At 40.5% G+C, this 26,315-nt stretch overlaps 1 protein-coding gene and 1 long non-coding RNA gene across 26 annotated transcripts in view; one reads left to right on the top strand and one right to left on the bottom strand.

Annotated features, from left to right (window-relative positions):
* LOC127492105 (uncharacterized) overlaps positions 1 to 23,821 on the bottom strand; it is a 58,155-nt gene extending 34,334 nt beyond the window's left edge. For all 3 annotated transcript variants that reach the window (XR_011378737.1, XR_007921148.2, XR_011378738.1), the window contains exon 1: positions 19,372 to 23,821. This is a non-coding gene — a long non-coding RNA (uncharacterized lncRNA). The remainder of the gene's footprint in view (positions 1 to 19,371) is intronic.
* MBNL2 (muscleblind like splicing regulator 2) overlaps positions 1 to 26,315 on the top strand; it is a 172,169-nt gene that overhangs the window by 113,720 nt on the left and 32,134 nt on the right. For 10 of the 23 annotated variants that reach the window (XM_002713008.5, XM_070048682.1, XM_070048684.1 and 7 more), the window contains exons 3-6: positions 2,785 to 2,949; positions 13,161 to 13,361; positions 16,475 to 16,738; positions 23,817 to 23,970. In XM_002713008.5, the coding sequence (XP_002713054.1) occupies positions 2,785 to 2,949; positions 13,161 to 13,361; positions 16,475 to 16,738; positions 23,817 to 23,970 (784 nt within the window). Of the gene's footprint in view, positions 1 to 2,784; positions 2,950 to 13,160; positions 13,362 to 16,474; positions 16,739 to 23,135; positions 23,190 to 23,816; positions 23,971 to 26,315 lie in introns of all 23 variants that reach the window. The other 13 variants (XM_070048676.1, XM_070048679.1, XM_051850526.2 and 10 more) reach the window with 2 other exon arrangements.

Here is a 26,315-nt window from a genome sequence, read left to right as displayed (position 1 = left end):
TAATCCTCCACCTTGTGGCGATGGCACACCGGGTTCTAGTCCCGGTCAGGGCGCCGGATTCTGTCCCGGTTGCCCCTCTTCCAGGCCAGCTCTCTGCTATGGCCCAGGAGTGCAGTGGAGGATGGCCCAAGTGCTTGGGCCCTGTACCCCATGGGAGACCAGGAGAAGCACCTGGCTCCTGGCTTCAGATCATTGAGGTGCGCCGGCCGCAGCGTGCTGGCCGCGGCAGCCATTGGAGGGTGAACCAGCAGCAAAAGGAAGACCTTTCTCTCTGTCTCTCTCTCTCTCACTGTCCACTCTGCCTGTCAAAAAAAAAAAAAAAAAAAAAAAAAAAAGAGATGCTTCAAACAAGTTTCTTGGACTGAAGAGACCCTGAGAAGTCAAAGCAATGAGTAATGTTAGGTCCACCATACTTGTTTAAAAACAACAGGTCAGATTTCAGAGAGAACACATGGAGAAGGACGCAGCCATTCCTAGACTACTTTTATTCAAAGTAGTTTCCAGTTGAGGTTCCAGGTTACCTGTAGCTTTAGAATAAGCCTTCTTGATGTCATAAATAAGATTGTTAATTGTTAAATCAACAGTAGGAGTCACTGTGAACTTACTCCCCATGTGACCTCTGTCCTTAATGAGTTGTACTATGAGAATTAACTATAAAACTTGTTCTCAAACAGTACTTTATACTTTGTGTGGGTGGGGGGGTGCAAATTGTTGAAATCTTTACTTAGTATAGAGTTGGTCTTCTGTATATAAAGTTAATTAAAAATGAGTCTTAATGAAAAATGGGATGGGAGAGGGAGTAGGAGATGGGACAGGAGTGGGGGTGGGAGGGCAGGTATGGGGGAAGAACCACTATATTCCTAAAGTTGTACCTTTGAAATTTGTATTAATTAAATAAAAGCTTTCTTAAAAAAAGTCAATGGGAAACAAATTAAAAAATTACAAAAAAGCATAAGCCTTCTAATACTTGCCCTAGGATGTCTATTTGAAAATAAGAAGCTGAATTTAACATCCACAATGTGAACATGAGACTAAGGAAACATTTTCTGTTGTTTTATTCTCTCTCTCTATATATATATATATAAATATATTTACATTTTTATATATTATATATATATTTAGTAGAAAGCAAGGACCTATTCTTACGATATTCTCAGCACCTACCTTCTTATCCTCCCTGAAGAGGCTGACCTCTGGGATAGTGCCATTTGACCAGCACAGACCACCAGCACTGCACAGGACCCATGCCTGCCCTTTTCCATGGTGGGGGTGGGGGTGGCGGGGAAGATTCATCCTCCAGAGAGCAAGCCTGAGCTGCCAAAAGTGCAGCTGAAATTAGTGGGAAACAGAGTGAGAACTCCAGATGTTTAGAATTAGGATGACTATAAACAACTTCATTTCCCCAGATCCACCACGCTTGCTTTTTAAAATTATTTTTGTATCTGGTAAACAAACCCATATTCTCTTTCTTTGGTTGCAAACGGACTAATTCTTTAGGGAATGATAACACTCAAAATGGTTAACACATTTTGCTATTCTTTTTCCAGAAATTGCATAATTCATATATCAACATGATTCTCTCAATTGGTAGTTTTGAAAACTTGAGGATTAAGTATAAACACCACCATATGCAATTACTCTTGAAGACTGGTTTTATGTACACCTGTCATCTAGTTTTTAAAAAATTTTTCCGTTTTAACATCCAAATGTTACTTTAGCCATAACACTATTTATTCACTGCATCATATTATGACATAAAGTGTTGTACTCTTATCTTGATGCAGGGTAGCGATGTACAGTGGCAGCTTTTGTGTAGCAAAGGCATCAGTTGCAGATGCGTATATGACTTCAAACCTGGAAATTTCACCTATGTACCTGTAACTAAGAAATGTTGACTTGGGCTGGCATCGTGGTGTGGTGTTACCTGCAATGCCAGCATCCCATATGGGTACTGGTTTGAGTACTGGCTGCTCCACTTATGTTCCAGCTCCCAGCTAATGGCCTGGGAAGGGCAGTGGAGGATGGCCCAAATGTTTTTCATTCTGCCACCCTTGTGAGAGACTTGGAAGAGGCTCCTGGGTCCCCACTGTAGCCTGGCACAGCCCTGGCTACTGCAGCCTTCTGAAGAATGAACCAGCAGATGGAAGATCTGTCTCTCTCTCTCTCTCTCTCTCTCTCTCTCTGTATGTGTGTGTAATTCTGACTTTCAAATAATTTAACCTTAAAAAAAGAAAAAAAAATGTTGGTTCCTGTACCATCATTGCCTCTTCATCAATAAGTTGAAATAAGGGATGTCTTCAGCTAATCTGAAACACATATTTCAGATTCTAATTACAGTCTGTACTGCATAAACTTGTCATATAATTCATATTTTGAAATCACTCTAGCATGTATAAACCAGTGTATAGCAAGTTCAAAGACTCCTTTTGATGGGTCACAATAAACACATCCTTCTGACTGCCTTCCCTCCTGCCTACATGAAGAAACTTTCCCTTCACTCTCAACAGTCACATTTCTTTGCAATCTATTGTTAGGGTTTGAAATCTAATAAAAAAAAATAGAGAAAGAAAGAAAGTAAAAAAAAAAAAAAAAAGCTCCACTTCTCAACAAGTTCTGGCAATGTGGCTCATCCCGTACAGTGTGACGCGCTCATCCAAGCATGTGCATGCGCAATCACACACATGACCCTATGCCCTTGTATATAAGGGGCAGTTGTACAATGGTTATTGTTGGGGATAGCAAGCTACCTGTAACAGTCCTAAACCCAAAATGTTCCTTTTACAGGGCCGTTGTTCGAGAGAGAACTGCAAGTATCTTCATCCTCCAACACACTTAAAAACTCAACTTGAAATTAATGGGAGGAACAACTTGATCCAGCAAAAAACTGCAGCAGCGATGCTTGCCCAGCAGATGCAATTGATGTTTCCAGGAACACCACTTCATCCAGTGGTGAGTACAGCTTACCCAACGCGGGGAGGGTGATTAAAGGGTTGGTATGAGCAATGCCACAGGGGCCTAACATGACCTCTCTCTACTTTGTCACCTTGGTTATAATTAGAGCAAATAGCTTCACAGCTCAATATATGCTGTGAAATAGGTTTTTGAAAAATTATTACTTATATGGAAAAATGTATGTGAAAACAGGAAACATTGAACCTCTAATCAATATCTGGGTAAAGTATGCCAGTTCCAGTCTTTCCCATCAGTAAACTCCATATCTGAGCCATCTCAGGGTAGAAATAGATGGTTCTGCATTTTCAATTAGAGTATGGATGATTGTCCAGGTATTGAAGAGGTTGTGATGCTTCCAATATTTTTAGCAATGCAGCACATAGTTTATTTAGTGCAATGGCATCATTCTGAGGGCAAGGAAAGTGAGAAACCAGAGAGGTTCAGTAATTTCCCCAATGTCATGCAGTTCATAAATGGTATAGCCGAGACCTGAACTGGGGTGTCTCAGCAAGGGTGCTTTCTGCAGTCTGATACTCATAGCCCAGACTGAACACAGAGACCTGACAGCAGCCGCACAAGGAGTCAGAGGTGGCAGCAGGCCAGGGTCCCTGCCCGAGTCACTCAGTCTCCTGTCTCTGACAGGCTAGCAGAGGGTGTGGCAGGCCTGAGGAGGACCGCAAGAGCAAGATAAATGCCCAAGGGAACCAAGGACATGAATATGCATTGTGTAATATCTCCTCCCTCCTTTCTCAGTGTTGCAAAGTATCTCCTTAAAAGTCTGGAAATTGTTTCAGGAATGAGGTCCTGGGGGAAATGAGTGTATTTTCACTTTAATGGGTTTCATTTAGATTTGTGATTGATCTGTTAAGAATAAGCTAATTTGAAAAAAAAAATGGAAGTGAGTGAAATTTATGTTTAAAAAAGGTATATGCAGAAAAGAGAATTGTTTGAAAAATCAGTCTTTATTGTAAGGAAAGGCCTGTGTGACTGGAATCTGCCAAATTGAAAGGGACACCTACCAGGGAGCTCAGCTTTCCTACTGTGCTTCTCTAAGAAGGATGGAGAGGGCAGGGTGGCTGAGAAGAGGCAAGAATGCAGGCAGGTTGGCAGCAGTGTTGCTCATCCCTAGGTTTCTGAAACAAGTCGCCAGGAACCACTCTGCCCAGTCTAAAAGAAAAGTCAGGTGCATGAGGCTCCAGGATACATAGGATGCAGTCTTTGATGGGTGGACAGATACATGGAAAGGAAAAAGTAAGATCTGGGCACAGAAAATGATGAGGCTGGATAATGAAAGTGTATTCTACAGGATGAGTTAAGAGCTGGCCCAGACGTAAGGGCTGAACACAGAAAAGAGTTCTGAACACATTTAACACCAAAAATAGGTATTTAAATGGTCCTCTTTAAAACTACACACCAGTTTAATTTATAGTTTTCTTCACTGATGCATGCACATAAATTATTTTATTAAATTACCTAAATGCTAAAATAATTTAGTTATACCTATTCAATAATGTCTATGGCAATAAATTTAGAGCCAGCAAGGTCAACACAGTAACACTGGATTATATATCTCACTCATTTGAATGATACACTTCCTATTTATTCAGAATTAATAATGACTGACCCTGGTACTCAATGATGGCAATATTAACAAGGAAATTCCATTTCTGCTGTTAACTATTAGTTGAAATATTTTGGAAAGTTATATTTATTTATTGTCTATAGTATTAATTAGAAGAAAATAATCACCATGCTTTATATGAAAAAAAGAATATTACATTTAAATATTGTAATAAAAGTTTTTAAATCACAAGAAGATTCAAAGCAGTGTGACAAGTACGGAAATGATCTGCTGTATAAAGAATTCACTTCAGAGTCTCAGAAGTGAATTAGTGGCCTCACACAGAGTGGTCAGCTGCACACTGACTCTCAGAGGAGCCTGGAATCTGTAAACGTCACCTTGTATGGAAACAAGGTCTTTCCAGACATGATTAAGTTAAGAATCTTCGGATGAGGGGACTCTTCCTGGATAAAATGCAATCACAAGTGCCCTTATAAGAAGGAAGAAGAGAAAGAGTTGGCACAGACAGAAGCGGAGAAACGCAGTGTGATTACAGAGTTAGGTATTGGAGTGATGTGGCCACTAGCCAAAGATGCCAACAGCTCCCAGAGATGGGACAGATGAGGAACAGATTTTTCCCCTGTAGTCTCAGGAGGGAACAAGGTCCTGCCAACGCCTTGATTTTGGACTAATGAAACTGATTTCAGACTTCTGCCCTTCACAACTATGAATGGATGCACAGGCATGAGGGTCTGTTTATAGCAGCCACGGAAAAACAATACACGTGAAGGGCTTGCTTAAAGTCAAACTGATAAACAGAGTAGCAAAAAATACTCTAACTTTAGGTCTCCTTCTAAACTAAACTTCTATAAAGCACTAGCAATATTGTTTTCACTCCCTCCTTTTCCCTTCCACCACTGAACCCCTTCCACAGAAGTCTCATACCAATATCCTCCATGGTTACCAAACCAATAGGCACTTTTTGCCTTCATGGTTGCTATAGTCTGAATGTGTACCCTCAAATTCATATGTTGAAGTCCTAACCCCCCAAATGATGGTATCAGGAGGCATGACTTATGGGAAGTGGCTAATGCCCTTACACAAAGAGACGTGGGAGCGGCCCTTCAACATTCTGCCCTGTGAGACACAGGGAAAAGGTGCTATGAACAAGGAAACGGGCCCTGAACATGCACTGAATCTGTTAGTGCCTTAATCTTGGGTTCTAGCCATGAGAAATACATTTCTGTTGTCGAAAGGTACTGAGTTCATCGTATTTTGTTAAAACAGCCCAAATGAACAAAGACAATAGTATTCAACCTCTTAGCAATATTCAATTATCAATATCCTTGTTGTTAAACACTAACTTCTCACTTATTACTCTGTCTTCCTCTGTCTCCTTTGCCTATTATATTTCTCTACTGTATGTTGAAGTTCCCAGGCTGGATATTTGTTTCCATCCCCCTCTCCTTCATGGTCTCTTTCACTCCTGTGGCTGTACATCATCAATGGCTGAAAGCCCCAAAACATATGTTGCTAGTCCAAACTGTTCCTCTGAGCCCCAGACTCATATGGTCGACTTTCTACTGGTCTCGCCTCTAGATTTCTCATAGGCACCTGACATGTTGACAACTAAATCTTGAATTGTACTGCATTCCCATTTCAGTAAACAGTACCATCAACCAGCAATCTCAAACCCAAACTGGCAGACTCTTCCCTGAGCACTCTGACATCCAGCTCCTCAGGAAGTCCTGTCATATCTGACTTCAAATCCATATTCTTCTCTACTTTCCAGTATCCTTCTCTGAGCTGCCATCAATGTTTTAAAAATATCTTTTAAATATTGCTTTTCTGGCCGGCGCCGCGGCTCACTAGGCTAAACCTCCGCCTTGCGGCGCCGGCACACCGGGTTCTAGTCCCGGTTGGGGCACCAGATTCTGTCCCGGTTGCCCCTCTTCCAGGCCAGCTCTCTGCTGTGGCCAGGGAGTGCAGTGGAGGATGGCCCAAGTGCTTGGGCCCTGCACCCCATGGGAGACCAGGATAAGCACCTGGCTCCTGCCATCGGATCAGTGAGGTGCGCCAGCCGCAGCACGCTGGCCGCGGCAGCCATTGGAGGGTGAACCAACGGCAAAGGAAGACCTTTCTCTCTGTCTCTCTCTCTCACTGTCCACTCTGCCTGGCCAAAATATATATATATATATATATATATATATATATATATATATATATTGCTTTTCTAATCTCTCAGTTTCCGCTCTTGCCTTATTCCTATATATTCTATATACAGCAACCAGAAGAATCTTTTAAAAACATAAATAGGATCCTTTCACTCCCTTACTGGAAACCTTTCAATGCCTTTTGTTTTCACTGGGAGCAAAGCCTAAATATTTAACCTTGACTATGACCTATGCTCTCTTCTGTGATTTGATCCCCACCCACCCTACTCTTTCAGCGTCCACTGAGCCCAAACCAAACTTGCAGTCTTGCAGTCACACAAGGCCTTCGCTGTCACTGAGATTTCCCACTCCTCTCCACATGTTAATTTCATTCCACTTTCAAGGACTCTACATCTATGCCCTTCACCCACCAATCAGTCTCTGTCGATGAGTTCTCATTTGATACTTATCCATAAAATTAAATTATAATTTTGTTTGTTTTGTTCTTTACCATTAAAGGTTTATAAATGTGCACACTGTCCTGGTGCTGTGTCAGTACCAATAAATACTTTACTAAATGAGTAAGAATTCAAAGCATGCTTTCTTTCAAGATTTATTTATTTGAAAGGTGGAGTTATAGAGAGGAAGAGGCAGAGGCAGGGAAAGAAGTCTTCCATCTGTGGATTCACTCCTCAGATGGCTACAATGACCAAGGCTAGGCCAGGTCAAAACCAGGAGCCAGGAGCTTCATCTGGGTCTCCCACATGGGTTCAGGGGCCCAATGACTTGGGCCATCTTCTGCTGCTTTCCCAAATGCATCAGCAGGGAGCTGGATCAGAAATGGAACAGCCTGGACTTGAACCAGCACCCATATGGGATACTGGCACTGCAGACTGCAGCTTAACCCACTGTGCCACAGCGCCAGCCTCAATCTTTTTTCTTGCCAACCCTCTGACTCAAATTCACTATGTCTGGGGCTGGTGCAATGGCATGGTAGGTTAAGCCTCCACCTGCTATGCTGGCATCCCATATAGGCACTGATTCATGTCCCAGCTGTTCCTCTTCATATCCAGCTCTCTGCTTATGGCCTGGGAAGGCAATGGAAGATGGCCCAAGTGCTTAGGCCCCTGCACCCACATGGGAGACCCGGAAGAAGATCTTGGCTCCTGGCTTTGGATTGGCTCAGCTCCAGCTGTTGTGGCCATTTGGGGAGTGAACCAGAGTATAGAAGACTTCTCTGTGTTTCTCCCTCTGTCTGCAACTCTGCCTCTTGAATAAATAAATAATTTTTTAAAAAATTCATTATGCCTGAAAATCCTCCCTTTGCTTTATTCCTCCTAGGATATTTATCTCCCTAATTCCTGATAGGATATAGCAGTGATTCTTCTTTTCCTTCCTTCTCAGAACACATAAACTTTCCTAAGTAAAGGAAAGGATGAAGATGAAGAGTGGGTGACTTTAGTATGGTACAGATCTAAGAGCACAATAATGGCAGGTGTTGTGGTGCAGCAGGTTGAACCACAGCTTGAGACGCCATATCCCATGCCACAGTACTGGTTGGAGTCCAGCTACTCTACTTCCCATCCAGCTGCCTGCTAATGCTCATGGGAGGCAGTAGATGATAGATCAGGTAACTTGGGTTCCTGCCATGCATGCGGGAGACCCTGAGAAAGTTCTTGGCTCTTGACTTTGGCCTGGCCCAGACCTTACTGCTCCAGGCATTTAGAGAGTGAACCAGCTGATGGAAGTTCTCTGTCTCACCCTCTCCCTCTGTCAATCTGCCTTTCAAATGAATAATAGATCTTAAGAAAAAAAGAGCCCAACAACTCACTCCTTTGTGACAGGGTCTTATATTGAGTCTTCTGCCTCCCAGAGCTGCTTCTGGTAGTAGAGGGAGGAGGCCTAGAAGATGCCATCTTTAAACTTTTCAGTTTGAGTGTCAAAAAACTATCCTTTGAAGTACAGCTTCCTAAATCTATGAAACTATGGCATTCTTGCTTTTAAAAGTCAATGGATGGGGCCAGTGCCGTGGCACAGTCGGTTAATCCTCTGCCTGTGGCACCAGCATCCCATCTCGGCACCGGTTTTAGTTCCGGCTGCTCCTCTTCCAATCCAGCTCTCTGCTATGGCCTGGGAAAGCAGTAGAAGATGGCTCAAGTTCTTGGGCCCCTGCACTTGTATGGGAGACCCGGAAAAAGCTACTGGCTCCTGGCTTCAGATCGGTACAGCTCTGGCCATTGCAGCCAATTAGGGAGTGAACTAGCGGATGGAAGAACTTTTCTGTCTTTCTCTCCCTCTCACTGTCTGTGACTCTACCTCTCAAATAAATAAATAAAATCCTGAAAAAAACTCAATGGACTAAATTTTAGGGCCATAAAATACCTGAAGCCACCTAACCTTTGCTTCCCACCATTGCCCCTTCCTTGCTACTACAAAATATCAGTGATGTGTGTGTGTGTGTCTGTGTGTGTTTTCTGTGGATCTCAACCTCTGGTTTCTTCAGCCATGGATTAGCACTGAGAGAAGATGGGGACCAAATGCACATCTCAGATAGCCTGACAACAGCACTTGTGCAGTAACTGCAGGGCTGATTCTCCAAGCTGGAGTTGACATTCTTCCAGGGACAGAACCATGTGGAGGCACTCCCCTACTCTTTGCTCAGCTGCTGGCTAAGAATGGAATTCAGATACCAAGACACCTTGTCAGCCTAGACTCTACTACAGTTTAATTTGAATCCCAGATCTGATAACCATGTTGCCAAGACATCAGCGCCCCGTGCAGAGATATATGCAGTAGCCTCACACACATCCTATGGTTAGAAGGCCCGGGTTGACACTCTGCCAGCACTCTCTATCCACTGTAAAGACATACAGGCAACTAATTTTCAGGGTTTGTTCCTTGTTTGTTTAAAAAAATTACCAATAAAATCTAGTAAGTGCAGAGGAATGGACAAAACCCCAGCCTGGGAGCCAGAGTCCTGGGTGTTTTTTCTTGACTCTGCCTCAGTGGCTACATTGATCCACTTTATGTTACTATAATGAAATAACCGAGGCAAGGTACTATATAATGAATACTTAGTTATTTAGTTCTGGAAATTCAAGGGTACTGGCATGGCCCAACTCTGGTAAGGATCACATGCTGCATGGCCTCAAAGAGGTGACAGTTCATATGAGAAGGAGACAGAAACCAGAAAACCAGGAGTGCGGAGGGCCAGTCTCCCTCTTTTATAATAACCCACTCTTAGCAGAACTGGGGTCCCACAAGAATGATGTTAATTCATTCTGCAAGCAGTATCCCAGGTGACCTAATTACTAATAAGCCCCTCCTGAAGGTTTCATCATTTACTGATACTGCTACGTTGAGGACCAAACCTCTAATGCCTGAACTCCTGGAGGACAGGCCACATCCACACCACCACAGTGGTACTGACTTGGGGTTACCTTTTTAGTGTCTCTACTCTAAATTGATTTCTCCTGTAAGTCTGAAAAATTCCCACTGCCACACTTGCTTCTTGAAGATTTGAGAAAATTAAAGAAGACAAACATTTAAGAGAATGCTTTGAAACTGTCAAAAATTAAAGAAAAAAAAAAAGAAAGGAAGAAGGGGGATTGAGGGAGGGAGGGAGAGGAAGGACAGTATGATTATCTTCTCAGAACTGTACCTATGAAATACATGAAATCTATTCTCTTTATATTAATAATTTTTAAAAAATAAAATGCCAGAACCTTTCTCAGATATAAAATGTTACTGTCCATAATAATAATATAAAGTGCTCATCTCAGCAAAGAACCATAACTTTATGTTCTTACTAATCAACTTTAATGAAAAAAAAACAAATAAAAAAGAAAAATGTCTAATTGAATATATCTTCATAGGGCCTGTGTGACAGGATAGAAATTATTTCCCCAGCCCATATTTCAAAAAAGAAAATATTTGCTGTAATTTAATTCAAATTTATACCTCTAATAGTTATATTGCCATACTGATTAAATTCCTGTTATAAATCTTTAGATAATTTGAGGCAAAAAATAAACTCCCACCTTTGTTAATACTGACTTTTACACTATTAATGAGAGCTGCTTGTTACTGAGTTCTGATCTTGAGATGTAGGGGAAAAACAGAGTCTTACTGAGCCTGACCTTTTAAGCAAGGCAGTTTGACTTTGTCTCTGTGGATTAGAAAAATTAAAGTTCAGAGAGGCTAATTTCCTCCCCAGGATGGAAACTCGTAAGTGGCAGAGCACTGGATTTGAACTTGGGTCTGAGTTTTCTACTTTCAACAATCCTCTGTGAACCACATTACTGTCATCATCAATAAAACATACTGGAACGTTCAGTTTAGATCACTAAATCAGATGAATGAGTAAATATATTATCAAAAGCAAAATGTAGCTACTTGGGATACATTTGTTGATACCCAAAAAGGTTTTGGGGAAATGAATTTTGAGGTTTCACATTCTACTGACAGTCAAGGTACCTTGGCTCCCAGTAACTGCTGGGAAGGATGGTTGGGATGGGAGAGAGGGTTGGGAATTTGCTTCTGCCAAAACTAAGAAAGGACATACAGGCAAGGGTTCTTTTCTCTAAATGTTTATGTTGGTAATCAGTCTGTGGGTTAAATAAAACATTTAGGACAATTTTACAATACCTACTTTCATTGAACACCTGTGGCAGTGGCCTCTAAATTTGGCCACATGGTCAGATCACCTAGTAAAAGGTTTTAAAGGCAAATTTCAGGCCTTTGTTTAGGCCTACTGAATCAGAGTTTATCTCTATTTTTAAAATCCCCCAGGCATTTCTGATATGGCTGGTCTATTGAATCACTGATGTATTACGATTTATGACCTTTCAGAATTGATTTTTTTAAAAAATCGCTAACATTACAGTCCTATAGCATTTAAATCACTTGGCTTTTTTTTTTCCAGAGTTCTAAATCACAAAAGATACAGTTACTGAAAACTAAAACTTTCTGTAATTATGACTCCAGTGGGTATCATACATGTAGAGAATTTTATAGAAAGTCAAGGAAGGAAAAATTTTAACTGCCATCTATTTCCCATGTTGAACCCTCATGTTGCAACTTCCTCCTGAAGTGAGTTTTATGTCTGAGCCGGGAGGATTTGAGAGCTTCCTGTGGGAGTTCTGAGGCAGCAGCCCTCTCAACCATCAGAATCTCCTCTTGCAGCCCCAGCCACTTCAATAAGGACTTTGCAGCCTCCTTGAGAACTCCCTGCACAAACTATCAATAATCTATTGTTTTCTAACATGACCATTTATGGGATATTTGTCTCTTATTGCTACAAAGGAAAAAAAAATGTGTTCACTACACAGATTTTTATTTTTCCCATATGTTAAACAATTCATTCAGAGGCATAAGTAGACAACAAAAGTGTTATGCACAATGTATAAGTAGAGAAATAGTATGACACAGTCAACAGCATATCTGAATACTTGTCCTAGAAACAAACAGGTTAAAAATCATCTGTAAGTAAAAACCAAGCAACCAACTAAACAAGAACCATCCAGATCCATTTTAGTATAAAAATGCCTCCCAAGAAAAATCTTTAATGTCTAAATCTTTTTTAAAAAATGGCTCTTTTAAGGTGAAGCAAGGTTTGTTCTCTTAAATGTACATGCTTGCTTTATGAAAGGCAGAATTTTTTTACATATTTTAAGTGAGCTCTTAAAAATAATCACCCCATCAATCTATTAGCATATTTCTTCTATCCTTGGATGAGGAGTATAGTGATACAGAACAAATTTAATAAGGTGCTGGATGTTCTTGTGTTTATTTTGTAACCTAGGAAACAGAGCCAAATTTTAATGGCCATTTGAGAAACCAGTCAACGGAAAAGTGCAAGTTCCTCTATCCCACCTTTCAGGAAGGGAAGAAGGTCAGATCTAGACACAGGGCAGCTTCAGAAGGAAAAGAAAAGTAGGTCTGTATTAAAACCTGCATATAGATTGTGGGTGAGATACATGTTAATTATGGCATATGGAAGCATACCAGCAAGTCAGAGCAAAGTAAAATTCCAAGTAATCTCCATTTTTTGAATGTATAAACTTGATTGATCTGAAAATCAGGATATTATCATTGGGTTTCTTTATTTCTCACCCTTTCAGTGACACATAGGAGAAATCAAAGATTATCAGACAGTATTCCATGGGCTTTACTACCTTAGTCTTGCCACGTTCAATCGTGTGGAATTATGAGTAGCTAGCGGGGAAATCACTATTTTGTGTTCCCTATAATTAGATTTCTAAGAAGGTCTCCCATATTTTTGTGTGGTTTTAGGAAGAGAAGATCTATATGGAATTCAATTTTAAGAAAATCAAAAAGGGAAGTTTGACAAAGCTTTATGGTTCAGCATTGAATTATGTAGCTAACAAATGAGTGTAGTAAATGGTAAATTTTGCTCAAATGACATTTGCTAGAAAATGTTTTAAAGTTTTATTCTAAAGAAATCTTTTTCCTATGTTGTCTTCCTTTAACAGCCCACTTTTCCTGTAGGTCCCGCAATAGGGACAAATACGGCTATTAGCTTTGCTCCTTACCTAGCACCTGTAACCCCCGGAGTTGGGTTAGTCCCAACAGAAATTCTACCCACCACACCTGTTATTGTTCCCGGAAGTCCACCCGTCACTGTTCCGGGATCAACTGCAACCCAGAAACTTCTCAGGACTGACAAACTGGAGGTATGCCAATCCTCTCTGTGCTTTGAGATGCATTTGTGGCAAAAGTGTACTTATACGTGAATGCCTGCAAGTTATTAAATTCATTCCTGCAAAACAGCCACACACACATGCATGCACACATGTGCACATACACGCATACTTCAGACCCTGATCTAGAACTCATGCACTGCTAATTCAAAGGCTTGAAATTAAAGCCAACTATTAAGAAAAGTCATCTATGTGAAATTATTAACTTTAACATAAACAAAAAATACCTCTATGGAATATGAGTGTAAGGGCCAAATGTTCAACAGTCAGTATGAAATCAAACCCATACAGACCACAGAGATGGGGCCAGGTCCTGAAGACCTCCTGCTATGCCAGGCGTTAACCCTTGCTGGATCCTGGAAAGTTCTGTAAATGGGCAGAGCAGGAACCCAGCAGTCAGGACGATGCGGGACATTTGGGGATGAGGTAAGGGGTGGGAGTAGGTATGACCACAGCTGTTTACCTATTGGTATGATCATATTTCAGCATTTTAAAAACAAGTATGGCTTGCTCCAGAATATCGGCCCTAGTTGTGTTTCCTGGTAGACAGAGGGCCAATCAGTGGCTGGATAAACCTAATGAGATAATTCCTTCTACTTAAATTCAAGTGTTCTATAAAATTCAAGAAAATAGGTTCATATATTCATAAAGCAAATCTTAAGTTGTGAATGCAGCCAACCTTCCTATACTTTGTTGGATAAAATTTCGCTTTAATCAGAGCTAGAGAATTCATCTATTTATGATACTCTGTATCTCTGAGGGTATTTAATAGAGCATTTTATAAGGTTATATAGAGTCTGATAGACTGTTGAAAGAGTTCTTGTAATTCAATTACTGATTAAAGTTGTTAGGTGATATGAGTATAGTTAGGATATACACTGCTCCTTATGTTGTATCATTAGAGAATGTTCTTTGAGTTTGCATTCATTTAAATATTGACCCAGTGAGCCTGGAGAGAAAAGAAATATTGTTTTCTAATAATGCTGTGAATGTTTTAGAATTTGGCGTTTCAAACTGCAAATACTACTAAAGATGCATATTTTCCATTTAATCTGGAGTATATGGATCCCCAGATGAAGGGACTATGAACTGTAATCACTCTTGTTTAGGAAAGATCCAGCCTATCCCTGTGCATATTGAATAGACCTTTCACAGGACTGGAAAAGTGTTTGGGGCTCCACCTGCTGGGCCCATGGAACTCTAGTGTTGAGGATATGACTATGTTTTAGAAAACAAATTAAATCAGTGGAGTTGGGAACAAACAGTCCTTCCCAAAAGGGCTGGTAGACAGAGACATATGTAAAAATGATTCACAACGACTTTAGCATGAGCAGCTTTCAGTTCTTTCAAACCAAGAATGAAGTCAGCTACACAAAGAGACCCTTGGCAAACGCCTGATGACTGGTCCATGCCTGTGATGCTGTCACAGACAGGAATCATCCCATTTGAAGAGGAAGGCTTACTCAGTATCTGTGGGAACATCTCAGCAATTTTTATGTTGTACTTTTTATGAACAGATAAAATGCTGACTAATGGCCAAACTAGGAGGAAGGGAAACAATGAGCAGTCTTCTGATTTATCCTGTTTACCCTCCAAGCCAACTGCCCACTGGGTAGTGAAACAGTTTCCCAAGAACTTCACAGACTGAATTCCATGCCAGCGGCCCATCATGAACATTGCCGGTGATCATGGTGTGCACTACCACGTACATGTAATGCCTTTGAAACTGGGGGCCCGAAAAGAAAGAATGTGCAGTTCTACTAGAAAGTCTTACCTATTAATGAAATTTAAAAACAGGCAAGAAGCACATAAGTACCATACGCGTGGTATTCATGTCATTTCATGTTGTCTATATTCAAGGCAAACTCAAGAATACTCTGCAATTTTTTATGAAGGTTCTCGTGATACAGAAAAGTCTTGAGCTCCCAGAATGCTCAGAGGATGGGGGATTCTAGTTGACTAAGATTTAAGATAACTCAGTAGTAAAAGAATAAAAAAGAAAATCAATACTTTCAACTCTATTTTACTTCTCTTCATTTACTTTTCTCTCTTTATCTTTCCATATTTCTCTCCTTTTTATATGTGTTTTATCTTTTTTCTGTATTGTCAAAAGTAATATAGTGGGGCCTGAATCGTGGGTTAGTGGGTTAAACTGCCACCTGCAACACCAGCAGCCCTAATTGTCACTGGTTCTTGTCCTGCTTTTCCACTTCCAATCCAGTTACCTGCTAATGGCCTGGGAAAAGCAGCAGAAAATGGCTGAAGTGTTTGGGCCCCTGCCTCCCTCATGGGAGAGCCTGGTTCCTTGGCTTCCTTGAGGCCATCTGGGGAGTGAGCTAGTGAATGGACGATCTGTCTCTACTCTCTCTCTCTGTTAACTGTGACTTTCAAATAAATAAATAAGTAAATCTTGACTAAAAAATATAGTGACCTTAAGATGAAAATGTTGATGTCTTGGATAATATAGTTCTTTTTTATGATTATGAGCACAAATTGTTTTAGAGCAGGGGAGAAGGTGGAGAGGCTGGGTGTTCAGATTCACTTGCCTTCACGCCCCATCCTCACATGCAGGAGCAATAAGTTTGTCATTTCCTCCAGATTCTGAGGTTGTACAGCTATGACCTGCTGGCATAATCCATGGTGATTATCCCCCAAAGCAGGTGCATGCACACACACACACACACACACATACACACAGCATTCCCATAACTGTTAGGATGGGAGATCTAGAGACATAGAAGTGATAGACAGACCGATGGTCAGACAAAGCAGGCAACATGGTATTCAGGGACAGGGGAGGCTTCGTTGAGTTTTCTTCATGTTAGCTAAGCTGCAGATTTCAGATTATTTTCTCATTACAAATTTTCACCCAAGCCAAGGGGGCAACACTAAATTCTAATTAGTGTCTCAGTAATTGCAGTTACTTGGTTATGGATAATTAAAATCTTATTGTGAATGGTCTAAAGCCAGCATTGAAAGTAAGAAAAAGCCTCTCTTCCTTTGCTTACGTGAGCACCCTGGGCCTCCGGGGCGCGCTGGCCTCTAGGCTTTCCTCCGCATCGCCCCCTCTTCTTCCCCTGTCTCAGGTCTGCAGGGAGTTCCAACGAGGGAACTGTGCCCGGGGAGAGACCGACTGCCGCTTTGCACACCCCGCAGACAGCACCATGATCGACACAAACGACAACACCGTAACCGTTTGTATGGATTACATAAAGGGGCGTTGCATGAGGGAGAAATGCAAATATTTTCACCCTCCTGCACACTTGCAGGCCAAAATCAAAGCTGCGCAGCACCAAGCCAACCAAGCTGCGGTGGCCGCCCAGGCAGCCGCGGCCGCGGCCACAGTCATGGTAAGTGCGGCGGCCTGCGCGCCCTAGCACCTGCCGTCCTGGCGCGCTCTCCCTCTGCCAGGAGCCGGCTGCTTCTAGGGCTAGGACTTAGATGCTCTTGGAAGCAATTGGGACATGTGGAAGGCTGCTACTCCTGCTGCTCCGCTGCCTAAGTTTTGTTGTTGTTTTTCCCTTTGTTTTTGTTTTGTTTTCCCCTCCTTCCCTTCTTCAGCACAATAGATAAATCCCTCAGGCGCAGGGAAGCAGATGCGGGCTGTGGGCTCTGTCTGTCCCTTCCACTTAGGCTATGAGACTGCACTGAGGGTCTTTCTGAGAGAGGTGGAGCCCTGCAGCTGACCCACAGACAGCAGTCCTGAGAGACTCCTAGCAACAAGTGACGGAGCGGTGACTGGCTTTTCTCTTTTCCTGCTTTCTCCCTCTTCTCTTATTTATCACAAGGGCAGTTTTTGTCAAACTCTACCCCCTCCAGTGAAATTTTACATAGAATGGCATTTCATGAAACACAAAAATAGAAGGCTGGTGCAAAACAAAGGAAAAAAAATAAATAAAGACCTGGACCCTGGCTTGCCTCCCTTAATTACCCACAGCCCTTAGAGAGCAGCAGCAGCCCGGCTGCCACCACCTGGGAGCCCATTACCGCTCCAGATGCTCAAGGAGCCTATCTGTCCATTAGGACCTCAAGTTCCATGGTTACTGCCACCCAGGAGCCTGCTGGCCCTCCGGAATCTAGGGCCTCACCCCAGACCTTTGCAATCAGAATCTGAACTTTAAAACATAGCCGTTAACATCTCAGAAGCACCTACCTAGGACACCACTTCCCAAATTTAGATAATTTTGGGATTTCATTGAGAGGCATTTAAGGTATTTGAAGAGTCTAACAGGATGAGTTCCTTTCTCCTGGTTTTCTTATTTAATTGGCCCGGGTGTGTCTTGGACAGTGGTATTTCTTTAAAACCCCAAACAATCCCTGTGTACAGGAAAGATGGAGAATCACCGTACTAGGCTGTAGAAATTTCTAAGTAATTTGTTTTAATGTGAGATCTCTGGCTTATCACAGCTACTTTAATATACGATACACACTGTGCATTCATTCATTCAAATCATTTAGAAAAAGCTGCCGTGCGTCAGGCACGAGCTTGGGTAGAATAAATACATTAGGCTGCCTTCCCTGCCCTCGAGGAGCCTGGAGTTTGATGACAGCAACAATGCTTCTTACTGACAGGATGGAAATACGTGGTACAGTCCAGTGGGGTGGGAAGGACTCTGTGGCCTGTGTTTCCTTGGGAAGGACAAATACAGCTCCAGGGAGGAAAGTCATTGTTCAAAAACACATTGTTCTAGTGACCACCACCTTGTACACTGAGAACTGGTGGGAATGGAACAGTGGCGAGCAAGTTCATCATTGCTCAACCTTCTTCTCAGAGACGTGCATAAAGGCACAGGCTTGTGATGAGTAACAGGGATACAGCCAGAGAGAAACAGAGCCTGCCTCCAGGTTTTGGTCAGAGAGAGCTTTCTAATCCAAGCTTATCTCCAGGCAGTTTGAGAACTGCATTGTTCGTCCATCTCACTGTTTTCCTCTGAGGTCTTTACTGTTCCTTTAGTTCCTTTAATGTCTTTTCAGTGTCCCTTCCTCTTCTCATTCTCATTCTCATGTCACTGGACACAACACTGGTTCTCCTGAGTGCATGGATTTCTACACATGGAGGGACACATGGATCCACACAAGAGAGTCAGGAAAAAGCGGGCTTTCCCTTTCTTTGTTATAGTAAAAGAGTAGTTTCCAAAATTCACTACAACTGGGAATAGGGAGAAGAGGAAGGAAGCGGGGAGTAAAGTGATCACGTAATGGTGATGAAAAGGAATTCTTTTAACGGGTAAATGAGACCCTGTATCCATTTGACCAGAGTGGAATCCATCTTACTATCCATTTAGTAATGATCTCATCCCCTGAGAAGTAAGATTGCTTTCAGGCCAGCCCCAACTTATCCTAAATGGTGTGTTGGTTGCTGGGCACTAAGAATACATTTTTTCCCATAGAATTCACATTATAAATCATATCTACATATTCAGGAGAGCCCCAAGGATAGTAGGGACTCTATCTGCAAGAGATGAAGTAGCTTAAATGAAGAAGTTTGCAGTGTTTGATAAAGAGGCGGAGAGGTAAAACAGGGCCCAGATGCAGGACCTTGAAGACTAGCAAGCCTCTCTCTTCTTTCTCTTCCCTCTGTCTCTGGTCAGCCACCTCCATTCTCTAATAGTAGCTTCTCTACATGACACAGACCATGGCTTTGCACATATGCAGTGACATGTTCTTAACACCTTTAGACAAGGAAAAAGTTAGTATCTTCTAAGTTAGCTCTAACTAGGGAGAAAAAAAAAAAAAACAATTACCAGTCATTTTTGTGACCATGCCTGTAGTAAAACTGATGAGAAACTATGAACGGCTCAGTTTGGGTACCATGGTTTCTGGTCACTGGGGTCTGAGATGACTAGTGCAAGCACAAGTCCCGGTAGCTCAGATCCCTGTTAATACAATGAACCATGGTACTAGGAGTGCCCGTGGGTGCCAAGCCTGATTTTATCTGCCTGTTTCTTAGACAATCATGTGTAGATCTGCAGTCAGTCTATACCTGATCACTGAAGGAACACTGCATCTCGGAGGTGTCAGTGGTAGATGACCTAAGCTGGCGGGAGAAGAGCAGGGATGGCCATCTGTACAAACAGCTCATTGCCCAGCCTCCTGGCTTCCCGTCAGAGCTGTGCGCCTTCACACGTCACCACGGTTACAGCTACCGTAGCTTCTGGATTATTACACCATGCCCAAATTTGGAGTTCTGATAAGTCACAGGATCTCCTGCATCTTCAAAGACAACCCAAAGGAACATCGTTTCAGAACGAAAGCCAGTGTCTTTCTGACAATGACAGGAAAATTACCAAGTCTGTCCTGTCTGTTTGGTTGTAGTGAGAGGCTCACTTGAAGCCAGCCAAGGTGTAGATGGACAAAGCCAAAGTACCCTTACTCTAGTACCAAGACTACTCAGTACATTGGAGAATAACTATTATTTCCTTATTCAAAAGGGCAGTGGGAGTGATTATTGCAGTTAGAAGATATTAATGTTCCACTCAGCTGAACCCAGCACACTCCCATAGTTCAATTTTATTATCATGGACTATCTGTGAATTCCCTCCTTAGTTTTGCTTGATTAGACCCTAAAAAATAAAAATTATAGTTTTGACTCTAGAAAAAGAGATATTTACTTTCTGCAGAAACTTATTCTATCCTATTACCTCTTAATATATAACCTCGAGACTCACCAGAATTTTTAAAATGTAGCAGCCAGACATAGCTCCCTGGTGATGTTTGAATCCTCGTGTTAGCTGTTTTTGTTCACATAGACCAAAATGGGAGGATACAAAGAAAGGACTACTCTGCAAAAGGAAGTGGGACAACCTGCCACCGGCTAGATAAGTTTCCATTGTTCAAGGAATGATGTACAGGAAGTTTGCTTTCCATGTTACTTGTCCACATCCTTTTATTCCATTTTAAATTGACAACTGTTTGCTGTCAGTGGGGTCTTCCGACCCCTTGGATTTTGTCTTTGCCCGTAATGCCTGGCATTGGTTTCCTTGCCTTGACCTATACTTAGATTGCTCCCCCACCCAGAAAAAGAAAAACCTGGATTCACATACGGTCTCCACTACTCACCCACCCAATTACACAAAGCTGGAGGGGGCTCAGGAAGGGCAGAGGATCAGAAATGTTTCTGAGGCCAGCAAGAATGATGCCAAGCGGCTGGTGCACAGTAGTAACTCATTTAACATGAAGCTCTTTCTTTGCACTGGTGTTTAAAACACTTGGCGATCTCTAAAGTCTGTTCTTTCAACATAGCTAAATGTATGTCATCAAACAATATCATCTAAAACAGAACATCTGTGTGCCAAAAAGCTGCTTTATTACATGATTATTCATGCACACGAATCTTTAAAATATATTCTGCATATGTGCTTCACAGTGTGGTGGGTACAAGATGTTGAAATATATATATATATATATATATATATATATGACCTATGTCCCAAGACCTCAGTGTTTACTTGAAAAGAAGATATTTGCATCTAATAAAAAATTATAGTGTGAAAGAGACATACAATCACTGGTTCACTCACTATACGTTTTTCAGTTTCTTTACATTCCTAGATTTTTCTAAGTTTTATGACCAGATGAATTCTAAACTAAGAAAGGAAAAAAGAGAACAGTAATCTTCCCGTGACCACTTTATGGAGAAGCACTAATATTTCTTATTCTACGTGGAGGCTGCATTAACTAATGTCTTGTTAAATCAAAATTTTGCTGATTGATGGCAGCTTTAGGAAACGTAATCACTCTTACAGTCAGCATTCCAGAAAACATCCACACAATAGCAGTGTGATTCTACAGAGACTTAAGGGCAAAAACGTGAAGGGAAAAACTGAATCTGAAAAGTTGAGGCCAACATTATCTTGAGTTAAGCCATCCAGTCATGTTCTCAGTGTGATCATGACAACAGGCAATGTAGACCCCTTTAGCTAATACAGACTAATTTAAGTTTAAAAAACAAAAAAGACAAGACAAAACCTTACATCACTTAATGTAAAACTGCAGAGATGAAAGATTTTAAACCAAATAATGTGGAAGTTCCATGATGCTGGATTTACATTTGAGAAAAAGAATATTTAGTACATGCAGGCTTTCTTATTGTCAAGCTCATTGGGACTTTTTTTTTTTTGAAGTTTACAGTTTCACAATGTTGGCTTCATATTTTTGATGGCCACTGTCAAAACTACCTCCCAATCCATGTTCTTCTCCCTTGGCCATCCTCAGTGCCTTCTACTTATATTCCTTACCACTTGATTTCTAGTCGCTCTTCCTCCCCCACCCCTTGTAGCTCCTGACCTGTCTCCTATTGACTCCATGCTTCTTATCATGAATCATCAAGTGATGATGGGCTCCTTTTATTGGCCAAAGAAAATATAATTGTTTCACATTTTTGAGAATTCAGTAATATCATGTCTTATCTCAAATATCATAATTCTACCGCAGAAGTCTAGAATATAACATTTGTATTGATTAGACAAACCTTGGGGATTTATCTATTGTGCTAAACATAGAAAAGGGGTATTTCATTTTTTATTTGCATTAAAGCTATTCTTTTGAATTTCTTTATTTTTATAGAATTCCATCATAGAATGTTAGGGTTTTTCCCCAACAATTAACAAGAAATAGGAAAATTTTTTATTGTGGTCTAAATCAATCCATATTTGTTATTATTTTAGCTGTTTAAATGAAACTATCTTCCCCAGCATAAAGCAATAAGATATTATTTTATTTCTAAACTTTCAAGCAATTCTTTACTATTTTTAGCTGTTTGCTATTTTTAGCTGCTGAACTTGTTTTAGTCAAGAGTCCCACTTCTCAGTAACTGGGTTGGTCACTGACTATAGCTAAAAGTACAAGTAAAATTATCAAATAGAATTATTTTGACACCTGAGGACACTAAATACCTTTAAAAAGGGTATTTTCTTAGTATAATCCGGTAAGTTTTTTGAGATAAATTAAACTATAATTTCAAATGTAGTAGAAAACAGAATGGATGATAAGTTAGTCATCAGAATCAGAATGATGGAATAAAAGTGAGAATTCTGGAAACTCACTATCTAAATTCACAACATACAAAGTCTAGAACCTCAGTGGTCATTGCAAGACACTAGCAGAGTGAAGAAAAGAATTGAGACAATTATCCACATGATTCAGACAAAAAATAAAGATCCAAACCCAAACAGTTTTGCCTAAATAATCTTGTGTTTGAATATTTTTTTGCCTGAATTGTTTTGTCTCAGTTTGCCCCTTCATTTTGTTAGGCTAGATCTAAATTTTAAATATTCTTATGAAATTTTTCAACTTGGACTGTATGCATTTATTATTTTATATTTGAAAACTAACTTATCAGAAATTCTTCAAACCTATGGCCCTTAAAAGTTTTGCATTTTTTTTCTGAAGCAATATAAAAATGCTTATGGTGTGTATGCAAGCTGCTGTTTTAATTAACTTTCCTGAATTTCAAACATCTATATTTTACTCTCTTATATGCTTTTAACTAAGGTATGGTAGATGCATTTTTGCTTCAATACTAATTTAAGGTGTAATATTCATTTCTTTAGAGAACATTTTTGTTGTTGTGCATGCCTAGTGTTTTGTACGTTGTATATTGCATTCAGAATATTTTTTTCCTTCTCACCTATCCACAATGCAATGCCGTTCCCATGATGCACCTCTGCTTGCTGTTTACCTGTATGTTAATTCGCTTGAATCCCATTGGCCCACTGCCATCATGTGCTCGCTGCCTGTTATTAAAAGACTCAGTCGACTGCCAAAGCAATGAAGCGACCTCTCGAAGCAACTGTAGACCTGGTACTTTGACCTTTCACCTTTCGCTTTGCATGTAGCTTTTCAGAGAACCATCTGAGATTTGTATTGTAAAATACTGGTTGCCAACAATCATTATTATTAATTTATGGAATAAATTCAATAAGGTGTTTAGCCATCTCATTTTCATATGTAATCTGTGAAATAAATTAATCCTAACAAATTTTAATACCTTTTCCAAAAGAGTGAAGCAAATTTAAATTACTTGGCACAGAAAATGCTCATCATAATTCTTATTAACCTTTAAATTTAAGAAATTGCCATTTAAAGGAAAGAATAGGTATTAATAATAACACAAATGCTTCTTTTCCCCCTTAGAATAGTTTAACTCATTTTAAAAGCTGAAGCCATTTTTTTGTTGTTGTTTTGCTTGATAGTTTTTCTTTTCCTTAGTTGAGATGCTACCGTTTTTGGGTTACAGAAATCATGCTTTCGCTCTCAATAACAAATTCTCACTCATTCGACATTGCCGCTGTTTAAATTAAGGTGCATGGCAGAGGCATCTCCTTAGCTGTCATTTTAAAAAAGAATGTTGCAATTGATGATCTCTGTGGACACGGAAGGTGTGTTTACTTTAAGTTAGACATATCTTATCGAATTCTTCATTTCTAGGCCTTTCCCCCTGGTGCTCTTCATCCTTTACCAAAGAGACAAGCACTTGAAAAAAGCAACGGTGCCAGCACGGTCTTTAATCCCAGCGTCTTGCACTACCAGCAGGCTCTAACCAGCGCACAGCTGCAGCAGCACACGGCGTTTATTCCAACAGGTGCGTGCCCTGACCGTCCACGTCTGTGTCCTCGTGCCCTTCCGGTCATGTGCTTTCTTCTCATTTCTTTAAGCTGTTTGGTGGCACCTAGTTTGCTTTTAAAGGTACAATACGGCCTGAAATTCATCACAATCCTAGCTATCTAGATTTATTGACCTTTCTTTAAATGATGGCCTAGGACTGTTAGGATTCTAAAGCCAAATATTTGACAGAGTTAAAGTGACAGGTTTAACCCATGAGAAACAGACAGCAGTGAGGGCATTTGGTTTCCTGTATTTACAGAAGCTCTGTAAAACTGTTTATGCACATAAGACCTTATATGTGTGTCAACTGAAATTTCTCCTTAACTCTGAATGCCCTAAAAATTCCAGTACATACTAACCTTTTTTTCTATTTCTATTCAGATCACTAAAAATGAGGCTACACAAATTAAAGTAATCCTCTACTCATATTTTTATATCCATTCTATCTCTTTCTCCATCCTTCTCAATTTTCACCAAGTTCACAAATATAGAGAGCTCTTGTCCTCAGTTTCTAAGCCAATGCCTGATAATATTAGGTGCCCCAGTGCATTAACCTATGTCACTAAGATATCAACTACATTCATCACAGAGTCTTGGAGTTTGAAAGATCCTTGGTGATCTCCTCATCCAGTTGTTTTACAGATGAGAAAACTGAGGCCCCCTAAATGAGAAGTGACTTTCCAAGGTGGCACAGCTAATGAGAAAACAATGTCCAACCTGCTTCCCTAGGCCCGGCTCAACGACACTGCACACTACCCAGCCTCTACCTATGGATTCCACAGATAAAAGTGAACTTTCAAAAAGTGGAAGTCAGATAAGAATAGTACAACCAAAGTGCAGTGCATGTCAGCTCTCCCTCACTTTTTGCCCTCCCACACACCACACAAACACAACTACCACAAACTGACTAGTTTTCACCTTGTAGTCTGTTTTAGAAGCAGTTGTTTGTGGGAAGATCATTGATTCAGTGTTTCTAAGTCATGATTCTTCATCTCATGATAAGTGAGTTGACAGTAAATGTAGATAAAGAAACATTTTATCAAAAAGAGCTTTTTGGTGCTACTCTGTATGGACTGACTGGACTTTCCTAGTCCATTATCCATTTCCTTAAATCCTCCTGTATATCAGGAGTTGATACCAGAGGGAGTTGAATAAATATTTATGTGATATTCTTTGTGTAAAGTCTACACTTTGAAATGTATTAGTAACTTGTGAACAATGTATTTTATAGTAAAAATATCAATTATATAAACAAAATGGTTCTTAGTGTTTAGTTTTCTTTTTTTAGTTCTGCACCTATCACAAAATAACCTCAGGGGCCTGTAGTAGGCATCTCTAATTCTGTATGCCTTAGGGCTTCACTCTTGCCTGTTAAACCTCAGTGACACTCCAGTGCTAGTACAGCATAGCAGTGTTTGTATTGTAACCCACTTGAAATAACATAATGGTGAAGTAATTCTAGAAGGTAAACTTACTTCATGGTCCTAGTGCTTTCTAGAAGTGTCTCAAAGACCTGCTGGCCTCTAGATACTTTAAGAAGAAAAAACTTAGAATAAACGGATGGGGAAACACATCAAGGGAACAGTCTGTTTCTGAAGAATGAGTGATAATGCCATTAACATCCCCCAGAAATACCTACTAAATCCTGGGCCTGAGTCTAAAAAAAATTCCAAAGCCCTTGAATGCATGGTTAGCATTCCCATCCAATAGTGACATATTTGTTAAATCACTGAAAGAATCCTCACTTTAAACTATTTTACCTGGAAATCACTTAAATATTTCCAAAACAAGGATGAATAACATCCCTTATGCAATAACCTGACTTGTTGATGAAATGTATTAAAGAGCAATACTAGGTATTGGCTGCTGTGGTTGTGTACTTCCGCCCTCTGGTGGAAGTCTTAGGAACAGCTCAAGTGTGTCTGGCAACCCTCAACACAGTGGGCTATGGGAGGAAAAGGGGGCTGTGGCCCACTTAATTCTGCGAACTAGAAGTGTTTGCAACTATTATATGATATAAATAGCACAGTGAACAAACGTATGGATCTTGTGTCCCAAAATTCCATTTCAACGTTTAAGAAATTTTAACATTTCTCTTAAATGATGAAAGAAAAAATAATTTCATTGAAAGGAAATTAGTATAATCTTTCTACCACTTAAATCCATATTATACATAAATTTCAGTGTTTATTTTAGCTCAACTTTTTATTTCAGGCTTTATTACTAATAGTTTCAACCTTATTTTTTAAATGATGATGATAATATTTATTGATAATCATGGTTGGTTTTCAACCTCTACAAATCAAGTAATAATGTTCAGAA

The sequence above is a fragment of the Oryctolagus cuniculus genome, chromosome 9 (genome assembly GCF_964237555.1).
Source record: "Oryctolagus cuniculus chromosome 9, mOryCun1.1, whole genome shotgun sequence".
Taxonomy (NCBI): Eukaryota; Metazoa; Chordata; class Mammalia; order Lagomorpha; family Leporidae; genus Oryctolagus; species Oryctolagus cuniculus.
This window is presented reverse-complemented; position numbering and strand designations above follow the sequence as displayed.